This window comes from Cyrtonyx montezumae, unplaced genomic scaffold (genome assembly GCF_038088225.1).
Source record: "Cyrtonyx montezumae isolate F1298 unplaced genomic scaffold, pur_monq_1.0 scaffold_24, whole genome shotgun sequence".
Classification (NCBI taxonomy): Eukaryota; Metazoa; Chordata; class Aves; order Galliformes; family Odontophoridae; genus Cyrtonyx; species Cyrtonyx montezumae.
Window position 1 is genome coordinate 2816234 of NW_027071981.1, and position 12345 is coordinate 2828578.

Here is a 12345-nt window from a genome sequence, read left to right on the forward strand (position 1 = left end):
AACAGCCTGCTATGCATAAGGACAGGTTTTCCATATGTTCCTGCCCTCCTAAGAGGAGCTGCTGGAGCCACCTGCAGATAACTAAGGAGCGAGCACAGTTTGGAGTTGGTGACAAGATGAACACAGCTACTTGTCCATACATTCAAGAGTGCTGCTACTGCAATTCCTTGAGTTTTGTGGCTTGCATATTCACAGCTCTTCTGTCCTAACCTTTTTCTCAGGAACTGCTGATCTCAGTTTTGGGTGGTTTTTTTATTTGGCATAGGTAAGATCTGGGTTAGAATGAACTGAACTCATGCCTGCCACTTCTTTGTTAAATTTGCTTCTGAACAGTCAAAAATTATTATACGTGTGGGCAAAAGCGAGACCCAAATGTGTGTCCCTGCTGGAACTGAAATAGGTGTTTCCTGGTCTTTACAAGCCTTTGTTTTCCCCTACTGTGGCAAGAAGTTGTGTTGTGGCATCTAGCTCTGGAAAACTCAGAAAACATTTATTTTACAAGTACTCCTTTTTCCTCTTTTTTTTTTTGTTTGGTAAAATTATCTAATTCTTCATGTCTTAACTACAGTGACCAATAAACCAGTGCATTGATTTGCTATTACCTGTGCAAGTTGCTTGCTTGGGAGTTCAGCTTGTCTTGCAGGTATCTTGTCAAATGCTAGATGTCAAGCCTGTTGGGCTTTGCAAGTGTGTATTCTTAATAAACCTAGCAGCCAGCCTTGAGCACTGCAGCTCCACAGGAACACCCAAGCTTGGGTGCATGGAGCCACGTAATCTTGCTTGGGGAGCATGCACACTGCTTGTTTGGAGCAATGTATCCATGCGTGTACCAAGAAAACTTTGCAGATCTTCAGATTTTCTCTGCCTTTGCTCTTCTTGAAAATTGTTCAGTGTTTTCATTCTTGCAAGTGAACATACGAAGGATGCTGGGGATAGCCAGGGCTGCAGGCAGGAATGGGCTGTTTTACACCTGTATGCAGGGATGATGCCTCTTAAGCTTCTCTTAACTAAAGGATGACGTTTCTTTTTGCTGCTCTACATCCTTTAGCACAGTTCAGCTGAGATTTGCCGCTAAAACCTCTGCCCCTTTCCTAGATCCTCACCTCTTAGCACCTCTGTGCAGAAGCACTCCAATCTGCCTTCCCTCTCAGTCCAGGATCCCCATTTCAGGACTCTCAAGGCAGTCCCCTGTGCCGGCATGCGACGGCCACGTGCAGCAGGTGTGTGCCTTTGGCTGCTCGCCCCAAAAGCACACTGTGGCTTACTGCTGCCTGCCTTTGAGCCTCTGTGGCTGCTGATTGATTTTGGAGTAAATACTGACTTTGTTCCTCTGACGCTGTGCCAGCTGTGAACAGCTCGTGGAGTGAGTTTTGTTGTTAAGATACAGGGCTCACCTGGAGGTTCCCAGCTCTGAGGCTCTTCACAAAAGGATAACATGAGAAGCTGTGACCCGGAGCTACAGCAGCTGGAGTGATTCATAAAGACGTGGGTCCAGCATGTAACATCCCAGTGTTCAGACTCAGCCTGCCTGGGCTGCCTCCAGGATAGGAAAAAGATATTTTAGCAGCAGAGTGGAGGCTGTTTTAAAGCTTTTAGAACGGTGGGAGTAGCTTGGAGTTCTGTGTACAAAAATGACAGCACAAAATGCTATTATTTTGGAACCTTAAACCTTCAGAAAAGGGGTTGCTTTGGTCACCATGCCCGACTTGCCAAAGGCTGACTCTGGAAAAACAACAACGATTCAAGCAAAGTCTCACCAGTAATTTGCCTGTTCCTTCTTCTTCCCTAAGATTACTTTTTAAAGAGACCTTCCTCCAGCAGAAGTGCCAAGGGTTCAGCTGCCCCATGCTGTTTTCGGGGCTGTTTTCTGAAAGCCTAATCCTGCCCTCTGGGAGCATCCAGCAGTGAGTGAGGTGTGGGTCAGACCCAGCTTTCCTCCTGCCAGCCCCAGCAGAGCTGTGTGCAAACACCACTTCCCCCCAGCCCTTTTGGAAATGTGCAGGATTAGCCCCAGGTACTGTGAGGGTGTTATTTATTGTGCATCTATCCACAGGAGGGAGACAAACAACAGATTTTCATAGATTTCCCTGTTCTTACTGTATTTAAGGTGTACTTTGTTTTTTGGTAGCCATTCCCCTCAAGTTGGAAGGCACTTGGAAGGCATCCCGTGGCTGGATAGGTAAACTGAGCATGGGCTGCCCAACGCATCACCTGGGTGCTGAGAAGTCAGCTCACAAGCTGAGACTTGCCATGAGGTGGGGAGGTCGAGTTTGTTTTTTTTTTGTAGGGCTTGCTATTCTGAGACATCATTTTGGCCAGGACTTGCAGTGGGCAAGGCAGCGACGCAGCGAGCTGAAATTGCAGGCTGCTTTGGCTTGTAGAGGTACTGAGAAACGCTCGTCCTGTTGTTTTGATAAATCAAATTGCACTGTAGGAAAGCCTGTGTTGGCGGGAGGGGCATTGGCCGCAGCACATGTGTCATTTTTGGTAATTCCCTCCTTGTTTATCTTCCTCTCCCAGCTCTGGAGAGCCCCGCGGCTCTGTGCCACGTGCGGTGTGCTGCTCTCCTCCAGGAGCACCCAGCCCTGCTGCACGCTGCTGGCGTGCTCCCTGCTCCTGCTCTCCCTGGTGTGGCGTGGAGAAAGCCTCCAGGTTTGATCCCAAACAGCCGGCTGGCTCCCTCAGCTGGAGCACATCAGCTGGAGTAGGGTTGAAACATAAACACCCGGCACTGGGGATTTTTTCTCCTCCTCCCTTGAATTTTCTTATGTGCAGAGCTGGAGCCAGCTGTTCCCCGGCCAGGCACAGAGCTCTGCCAGCTGCAGGAGCTCATTTCATACATCAGCTCACAGTGCAACCTACAGTGCTTCTGCATGCAGAATAGGACCTGGGCATACCCAAATTTTACCCAACCGCATTTGCTCTCCCCTTCCCACCTCCACGTACCAATGGCACTGCTGGCTTCTTCAGGTGTGTGACCCGTGTGTGCTCTCTCCCAAGAGAGCACAGGTGTGGCCTCAGCAGCTGCACCCAAGCCTCCAGCACCCAAATGTCAGGGCTGTGCCTGAGGTGCCAGAGCCTCTGCCTGCTCGCGTGGGTGTAGGAGTTTCACATTGTTCTCTACAGCGGGTAGAGGCAAGCTGCAATCTGCCCTGTCTCTCAGCTTTGGGGGGGGATGCTGGCTGTGATTTTCCCACCCCATGCTCTTGGATTCCAATGGCTGAGGGGTGCACAGCTGGTGGGGACAGCTGGGGATGCTGCCCACGCTGCGCAGGGCTGGGCCTGGGCTGCTGCTACCCGTGGTATTTCCCATTGAAAAGGGTAAAAGCATCCCAGGCACTGTGAGCATGGTGACTGGGGGGGTGGGGGGTGGGCTGGGCTCCTGTTTTCTAACAGCTTTGAAAACACACTACTGAAAAAAGAGCTTTGAAGGGAAAAAAAAAACACACACACAAAAAAAAAAACAACCCTCAGCTGCTCAGGCTGATATTTCCTTCTGTGTGCACCAAATCCACGCTGATGCCAATCTCGAGGTATCCCCAGAGTTGCCCTTTAGAGATAACTCATCTTGGGGCCCCCACCACCCACACCCAGAGGAGAGATTTCCTGGCACGTGGGTGGCTCGCTCTTTCTTCTACAGAAAACCCAACTTTGCTCACTTTTTGCTTGGTGCCATGGTGCCTGTGGTGGGGGAGGGCCCCCAAGGAGGGGCTGGCATGTGCTTGCCCCATGTCCTCTGATGGCTTGGTGGCCACCTGTCAGCACACACCTGCTTGGTGCCGGCAGCATTCCCTACCATGGTGTGTCAAGAAGCTGTAGGCACTTCCCCAATGCGAGGGATACATGTTAATGAAGCAGCAATCCTATATGGACGTGGCACTAATGTCACCCTGTGGTGCTGCCAGCCTGCCCTGCTGGGAACACGCACATCTGCTTGGGGGTGGCATTGCCGTCCCATACTGTGCGTGTCCCCAGCCCTTGGGGGTCATTTTGGGAGCAGGTGCCAGCCTGTGTGTGCCCCACAGCCGTTGCTCTCAGGCTGTGTCTCGCTGCCACTGGGCTCGGGGTGGCTGCAGCCCCAGCAGCGCTGCTCTTCCTCCTACTCCCAGATAAGAATCTCCCTCTTTTTCTCTCGCCCCCTGCCACCTCTGGGGCTCCTCACATGATTCACAAGCAGCTTTGTTTGTGTGCGCCCGGAGGGCTGAAAAATGGCAGCCTTCTGCACAAAGCATGCCCCGTAAAGGTCAGGCTCCAAAACCCATTCAGATAAAGGCTTGCACTTCAGGCATCTGGCTGAAACTGATTACATCTGCTGGCTTTGTGTGAAGCACCATTTATCACCACGGGCTGGAGAAGCAGAAGTCATCTTTTTCCATTCCAGGGTGGAGCAGAATTAAGCCCAGTGGGGCCCATCCCACTGGCCAGCAGTGCTGCCACCGATGTCGAGGTGCTCGCGGGGCTGTGTTTGTCCCACAGCCTTCTGAGTCGACGTGGGATCCATCTGTGTGGCTGCTGCACCTCACGGGGCCGTGGTGTGCGAGAGAGAGGGCAGTTCTTGGGAGAACGCAGGTAGCCAGGATGCGGACACTTGCTGACCCCCAAAATATGGTCTGGGTGCAAAGGACATCCTGTTCTTGTGAGACGCTTACCCTCGAACCTCTGTGTGCGTGAGCCACCCACACTGAAACCAAAGTGATCTGTGGGGAGAAAATAGCAGAAGCGTCTGACTGCCGCTGTGCCTGCCGCAGCCGCTCCCTTCCCGGCTCAGACCCCACGCGGCAGTGCCGCCTGAGCTTTCCCTATTGCCCTTTCCCAGTTAATTTCCCCAAGGATTTTCCCTTTGTCTTTCAGAAGGGGAAACTTCAGCCTCCTGTGGGGTGGAGGGGTCAGTGCTGTGTGTTCCAGCACTGCTTGTGCCCTCACCCTCCAGCCGCAGCGTGAGCCACATCGAGCAGCCCGGTCCCATATCAGTGGGTGTGATGGTGTGTGGTGACCTGCCCGGTGGATGAGAGAAAGGATGACGGATGTCAGCATCGTCTACCTGGACTTTAGTGAAGCCTTTGCCTCTGTCTCCCACATCATTCTCCTGCAGGAGCCGCAGCTCTTGGCTCAGACAGCTGTACATCTCTCTGGGTACAAATCCGGCTGGACTGTGGTGGTGAATTGGGGTTACATCCCACTGGTCCTGAGTGGTGCTCCCCAGGGGTTGGTACTGGGGCTGGCCACGTTTAATATCTTTATTGATTACCTGGATGAGGGCACTGAATGTACTCTCACTAAGTTTGCAGATAACGCCGAGCTGGGGGAAAGAGTCGATCTGCCCGAGGGCAGGAAGGTCCTACAGGGCGATCTAGGCAGGCTGCGCTGATGGGCTGAGGCCAATGGGATGGAGTCCATTCAGACCGAGTGCCGAGTGAAAGGAGGACCTGAAAGGAGGCTGTGTGAGGCGGGGCCGGCCTCTGCTCCCAGGGAAAAGCCATAGGACGAGAGGGGACGGCCTCACGTTGTGCCAGGGGAGGGTCACGTTGGGTGTTAGGAGCAATTCCTTCTCCCAAAGGGCGGTGACGCAGTGACACAACTGCACAGGGAGTGTTGGGGTCCCCGTCCCTGGAGGTGCTGCAGAGCCGTGGGGCTGTGGCACCGAGGGATCCGTGGCGTGCTCTGGGCTGCATTGGATGACCGCAAGCGGGTCTCCTCTCCCGCAGTAACGCAGTGTGCGCGCGTACCGAGAGACTGCGCGCGCCCCCGGAGCCGCGTGCCCGCACGTGCGCGCTCCCGGCGGAGGGCAGCGGAGGTGAGCGGGGCGGGACGCGGCGGGGCGGGCCGAGCGGTGGTAAACACGGGGCGGGGCGGGGCCGCGGGAGGAGGCGGAGGCTGCGGGCACCGCGCACAGGGCCGCCGGCTGCAGCCCGCCGCCGCCGCCCGCTCCTCCTCCTCTCGCCCCCGCGACTCCGCCGGCGGCACCGTGAGCGGGGGCCGGGAGGGGAGGGCGGGGGGCGGCGGGAGGGGAGACGGGCGCGGGGCGGGCGGCGCGGGGCCGCGGGCAGAACAATGGGGCCGGGCGGGGAGCGGCGGGAGGAGGAGGAGGAGGAGGAAGGGGCGGGCAGGGCCGGCTCCCGCCGCTCAGCGCTCCGCTCCGCCCGCAGGCGCAGCCCATGGCCAAGCAGCCCCCCGAGGCGAAGGCGCCCCGCGACCGCCGGGCCGGGCGGCTGCCGCCGGGAGAGGGGCCGGGCCCGGCCGTCCCGCTGCGGCCCGGAGCCCCCGCCGCGCTGCCCGGCCCCGCCCGGCCCGCCTCGCCCGGCAGCCCCGGCCCGTTCGCCATCCGCTCGCCGCTCTTCTTCTTCGTGCGGAGGTCCCCGCTGCTGCCGCGCTCTTCCAGCGGTTACTTCTCCTTCGAGGCCGAACGCAGCCCCGGGCCCATGAGCTGCGACAAGGCCACGCAGACCCCCAGCCCGCCGTGCCAGGCCGTCAGCCACTACCTGAGCGCCATGGGTGAGTGCCGTGCCGTGCCGTGCCGGGCGGGGCGGGGCGGCCGCTCCCGTGCAGCGCTGCGGGGATGGCGGCGGACACGCGTGGCCACGCGGTGCCTCGGTGCTGATCGCTGCTGTTTGCTGCTTTCTTGTTGTGTCCCCCCCCCCCTCCCGCCATGGTTAAGGTCTGCGGTTACAGCTGCAGCGCTGACTGTAAACGCGCCCTTAGGAAAGGTTTTCTGACCTTCGCCGCGAGTTTCACAACGCGCTGAGCGAGCGCACGCGTGGCACCGCCGGGACCGTGCCCGGCTTCGGGTTGTGCTGCGGGCAGCCGCTATCTGGTGGTCGGTGTGGTTGTGTGTTGGAGGCGATTCGCGCTGCGATGCGTGGAAGGCGGCTCGGTTGCCACTCGTGAGCGTGGGCGCGACGCTGTTGCTTTGCAGGGACGTGCATCGTCCCGTGCCACGCCGCTTCGCGGGGCTGCGCCCGGGTCGGAGGTGGCGGCTCCTGCTCCACCCTACACGGGTGACGTGGGGCAGGGAAACTTGGCACGCGCGTTCAGGCTCCAGACTTCACTTTGGCACAGTCAGAGGAGGCACAAGAGGAAACCGTAACGCCGTGGAGTTGTTGGAATTGGAAGGGACCGGAAAGGCCGTGCGGTCCAGCCGCCCCGCAGTGCGCAGCCGGGATTTCCCATTGCCTGGTGCCCCGTGTTGGGGCAGCCCCATCCCGCAGCGTGGTGTGGGGCCACCTGCCCTCGTTCACATCGGGCTCCTGCTGCCCTTGCGGCCCCGCTCCGCGAGTTCCCGTGCCTCTCTGCGATTATGACTGGACGCTTTTGATATCGCGATCCGGCAGCGCCGCAGAAAGTCCTTTCTGAAAACCTCAGCCCGATTTCACTCTCAGCCACGCGGCCCCGGCGGGGCGGGCTGCACTGCGGGCCGTGCCGTGCCCCTCTCGGTGCTGCCATGCTCCTGTGTGGGCACAGCTCCCGTGCTGCTGCCGTTCATTCAGCCAACGGGGGAAGAAATAGAGTGGGGCTGTCCCGGGAAGGCGGCGGGCACCGCTCCTGCACTACTACAGTGTGAAAACAAAACAGCTCCGCGAGCCAAGCCGTGTCAGCTTGGCTCAGAAATGCATTTTCCAGTCGGGTCGGAGCCAGACTCCTTATTTAATAATTTTATTATTATTTTTTTTTTTAACTGCCCTACTAATCCTTTGAATATTTTGAGATTGGAAGCGATTCGTATTCCCTCGCGAGCCCTTTGGTGCCAAGTTTGTGAAATGCTCTGTTTTGTTTTGCGTGCTGTTTTTTTTTTCTGTGTGTGTGTGTGTGTGTAGTGTTTTCTTTTGTTGTTGTTTTTATTACTTTTTTTTTTTATTTTAATTTTTAGGCTGTGTTCCTTGCTTAAATCTGAGCTTTCCTCGGCAGGAGGGGGCACAGGTGCCACACCAGCAGCTGCTCATTTCCCCTCCAATATTTGGGGGCTTGTACCACATGCACGGGAACTTAAGATGGAGAGTGAAGGGCTCGGTGCTGTGTACTGAGTGTAACTGATGTATTAGCTCTTTTTTTTCCCTCCTTTTATAAGCCAGTGCCATTTTCCTGCCCCTGGTTTATTTTCTGCTGAAGAGCAGAGCCTTCCAGTCCCATGGTGGAGATGAAAAGTCCTCAAGTTTGCTCTGAGTGCGCTCGGTCCAACTGTGGCTTTCCTCTTAGCACAGCAGGCAGCCATTCTCCTCGTCTTGTTGGACACCTCAGCTTTTTGAGGAGGAAATAGGAGAGTTAGGTCCAGTAATCAGGACAGAGGTTTTTTTTTTAAGGTCAGGGAAGGAGTCGCTGCTTTGCCTGTGAGAAATCGTTAGGTTTAGAAAAGGGTAAAATAAGAATTCACAAGGGAAGAAGCTGCTGATTTAATAATGAATAAAAACCAAACGATGACACAGAAACAGTAATGACACAACGCTGCAGCGCACGCATCGCGCGGCGACTCTCGCTTGTGTTCTTCCCAGCTTTAATGGAGTATTCTCTGTTTGAGCTGTTCCTGTTTCCAATGCTCTGTTTTCCCTGTGTGCAGCTTCCAGGTGGCGATCTCACTCACTTGCAGAAGAAATACAACCAGAAATATGGATTGCACAGGAGCTGCGGCGCATCGGGGATGAATTCAATGCCTCCTATTGTCCAAGAAGGGTAATTTTCTTGTTTTTACTTTCCATTTCTTTACGCACGGTCTCTAAAAGGGAAAAGCTTAATCATATCTGGAAACTAGCTCTGTGGCAAGTGTTTTTGTTCACTCAAATGTAGAAAAGGATGCGCGGGTGGCTGTCGTCTGCCGCCGCCGCGTCATTAAATGTACTCAGCATCACCTTGGGACCGGAGATATTCGGGTATCGCGGCTTCATTCACGGTACTGAGAGCCAGTAAAGCACGCCCTGTCTCTGGGTTAGCACTGGAATGGTGGTAAGGAGGGATGCAGGCTTCTAAAAGTCAAGGCAAGCGGAGCTCAGGCGTAGCAGGGTGGTGTTGGAAGGAGCTGTGCTGAGTGGTGGGCAGCTCTCAGGTACCAGCACTGCTGTTATAAGGGAATTGCTGCTGTGAAGGGTCACTGGTGTCAAAGGATAGCAGCGGGGATGAGCCTGCTCTGGCAGCTTATTTCTCTAGAAGGATTCAGTGGTAGTTCCTTCAAAAAGCACATGTTTCATAGAGTCATTAAGGTTGGAGACCACTTGGATCATGCAGTCCAACCATCAGCCTATCATCACTGTGCCACTACAGCTGTGAGGCTGTAAAATGTCATCTTCGAGCGGTGCAACAAAAACGGGTGGTACTAACACGCACACAAAAAAGTCAGCACGAAGAGATGAAGTAACAGCAATTATCAGAAGAGCAGTGTTAGGTGACAACTTGCCTCTCATCCACTGTTCACAGCTGCATGTTTGTGCATGTGGTTTCTAGTCCATCTCCCCTTTCTTTGGCTCACCTGTGGGAAGAGGAGGCACAGGAGAAGTCGATGATGATGTGCTGGCTGTCTGCATCTTTATTCATCCCTCCTCACTCATGAGTCACTTCCTCACTGTGTCCAGAGTCTGCATGGCAGAAGCTCTCCCCAAATGAGTGCCTGCCCTGGTGCTGCCCCACATCCACTCCCACCTCTGCTCTTACCAGCTCATTCTTTATGAGTTCATATGTTTTTTTCCCCTGCTGTGGAGTCAGCAGCTTCCCCTGTGGATTTGCTCGTTTTCCCATGCTGCTGCACACGTGGGTGAGGGCTGCAGCAGGGCTCACTGGGGAGCACAAGGACAAAGTAGCATCGCTTCCCGCAGGCTCAATTAGTCTGATGAATTCCTCTTGTCTGTTGCATCCAGAACCAAACGCCTTTCAGAGCATTTAAGTAATTGCTGTGGATTTATTGTCCCTAGCGTGCTTGGCTATCGCTCCCTGAGAAGTTGCCTTTTCCTTCTGCGAGCAGCTTGCTATTGAAGAAGCTCACACTTGCAGAGCTGGCTGGGTGGCACAGCACCGGGGAAGGGATAAATATGAGGTTTTGCTGGCAGCTCCTGTTACCGTCACCCTCCTGACATGGTGGGTTCATTTGGGTTTGCCCTTTGAGCACGGGTGGAAATGGGGAACTAAGCAGTGCCAAAACAGTGCTCGCCAGACAGGTTGGGGCTGTCGGACGGGTTGGTGCTGCTCCTCTGCCCCGGAGTGCCCAGCTGGGGGCCCCGGGACAGGACCTGGCTGGGACACCACGAGGGGTCACCAGAAGCAGCCTGGCTGTGTCAATCTGTCTGCCCTTAAAAGCTCCCCAGGGCAAAAACAGCAGAGGGAATTGAGTAATTCGGCATAGATCCTGCTTGCTGTGACAAAGAGGTTGAGCAAGCAGGAGTGGCCACTGTGCTGTCCCGCCTTGAAGCCCAGCTCCGCGCACAGCGGATGCTCAGTGAGCCAAAACTGCATTGCTCACCCTTCTGCACCTGGCTGTGGGATGCTTGAGCATCCTCCTGGGGGGGACAGCATGCTCTGTGTGCCCCTGTGCCCACGAGAGGAGTTTGCACATGCAGGGTGTGCACAGACGTGGTTCTGCTGCACTAAATATAGCTCGAACCACACTGTGTTCTGACAGCGTGGGAAACCAGAGGCAGTGGTGCTGGGACTCCTGTTTTGAGGCTGGGGAAGGAAAAAGAAGACCAAAAGTAAATGCTCTTTGAGTGTTGCTGTGAAATGCTGGTCCTGCACAGTGCTCTGCTGCAGTGGCTGTGCCTGGAGCCACCAGAGCTGTAGCCTTGGCCACTGCCATCAGCAGGAACCTGCCTGTGCTCCTGCTGCTCTTCCTGCCGAAGGGTTTTCATTTTTAGTTTTTTTCTAATATTTATTATTGTTATTACCTCCCTGTTCTCGTAGCAGGGCTTACTGCTTGCTTCCACCCTGCAGCCCCAAGCAGCATTACGTGCACCTCACACCCGGGTGAGGGAGTCAGAGTGATCTCCTCTCCAAGCTTTCATGGCAAACGTGCCTGGGAGCAGGTGCCTTTGGCCACCTTTATCCACTTTATCCACTGAGGATAAAGCTTATCAAAAGCCAGCATGAAAGATCACTGGGTTTCTCCGTTTCCAGTGTTAGCAAGAGCTGAGAAGTATGTGCTCAGCCTCGCTTGAAAGCGTTGGGCCAATTGCCCTTTGTGTTGTGTCATCTTCTGCTCAGGAGAAGTCTTGAGTTGACTTCAGCGAACTTGAACTGAAGTTGATGAGCGTGCTGGGGGGAAATACCAGGGCTGGGGACAGGGAACTGGTCGTCTTGCAGCACTGTTGTTCTGCGTTGGTTTGGTGCTGGTTGGGATGCCAGCAGTGGCTTCTCTAGCACTGAAGCACTCGATGTCATTGAGTTGAGTTGTCTTGATTTTATTTTTGTGTTTTCCCTCTGCACTTCCTTGGCAGTGACAAATAACAAACATCAGGGGCCGTGCAGCCGGGAATTCAAGTCACCTTCTTATTTTCCACCCGCCGTTTCCCTTCTAGGGTTTCTTGGATAACCATGTGGGAAATCCCCAGGTCGTCATCCTTCGCCTCCTGCATTACATCATCCGCCTCATCTGGAGGATGCAGTGACACTGGCCATGCGGGGCTGCTGGGACTCGATGGCTTCTTCCAAAACCCAACGGAGAAAAGCCGACGTCAGAACCTGGCGCTTCCAGGCTGCCCCCGTGGCCGGGGCACGCGGTGGCCGGAGGAGGGTGGATTTCCCACGTGGACCTGCCAGGACGCTCTGAAGCTCCATTTTTATCTGAGAGTGGTGTTTACTGTGTTTCTCTCAATTTTTTTTAATATTTTTTTTTAATTATTATTTTTTAAAGCGTCTCAGAGGAAAAGAAGTCCTCAGTGACGATGTTTGCTCATCGTCTCTGGAAATCTGTCGGCTCATCTTGGATGCGCCCCAAGACCCTCCAGATCCAGCTGATCTGCAGAGCTGCCTTATTTGTGCTGCAGGTGTTGCAGGGAGTGCACTGCCACCTCCTCCTGCCCGCCAAAGAGGATGAGGATGGAAGAAGGGCGGAGGGATTTTAATCAGCACTTCTTTTACGTGTAAATACCTAACGCTACCCCAAATCCGACTTCATTTGCATCATGCAAATTGCCTATTTCCTGCTGACTGGTTTAGTTTTGTTTTGGTTTTCCAATTTTTATTTTTAAATTCTGAATTTCAAGACTTAGCTGTCAGATTCCCAGGGTCCAAAATATCACCACCAACCAACCAAACAAAAAAACAATCCACCAGGTTGCCTTTTTTTTAGAAATTCTTTCTATAAGACGTGTGAAAATGCTTATGTCTTGCATAATATTATAATATATAATATTGGTGACTGAGTAATTCAGCAAT

At 54.5% G+C, this 12345-nt stretch overlaps 1 protein-coding gene across 1 annotated transcript; it reads left to right on the plus strand.

Moving 5' to 3' along the window:
* Window positions 1-6125: 6125 nt before the first annotated feature.
* Window positions 6126-11879, plus strand: BCL2L11 (BCL2 like 11). The gene is made up of 3 exons (XM_065739487.1): window positions 6126-6492; window positions 8549-8661; window positions 11487-11879. The coding sequence occupies exons 1-3, from the start codon at window positions 6156-6158 to the stop codon at window positions 11574-11576; spliced, it is 540 nt and encodes a 179-aa protein (XP_065595559.1). The 5' UTR covers window positions 6126-6155; the 3' UTR covers window positions 11577-11879.
* The last annotated feature ends 466 nt before the right edge of the window (window positions 11880-12345 follow it).

Bases quoted from the DNA above. Each gene is read 5' to 3' on its own strand.
- BCL2L11 (XM_065739487.1), top strand. From the start codon at position 6,156: ATGGCCAAGCAGCCCCCCGAGGCGAAGGCGCCCCGCGACCGCCGGGCC. The intron at 6,493-8,548 runs GTGAGTGCCGTG...CCCTGTGTGCAG, and splicing joins CCACTACCTGAGCGCCATGG to CTTCCAGGTGGCGATCTCAC. The intron at 8,662-11,486 runs GTAATTTTCTTG...TTTCCCTTCTAG, and splicing joins CCTCCTATTGTCCAAGAAGG to GGTTTCTTGGATAACCATGT.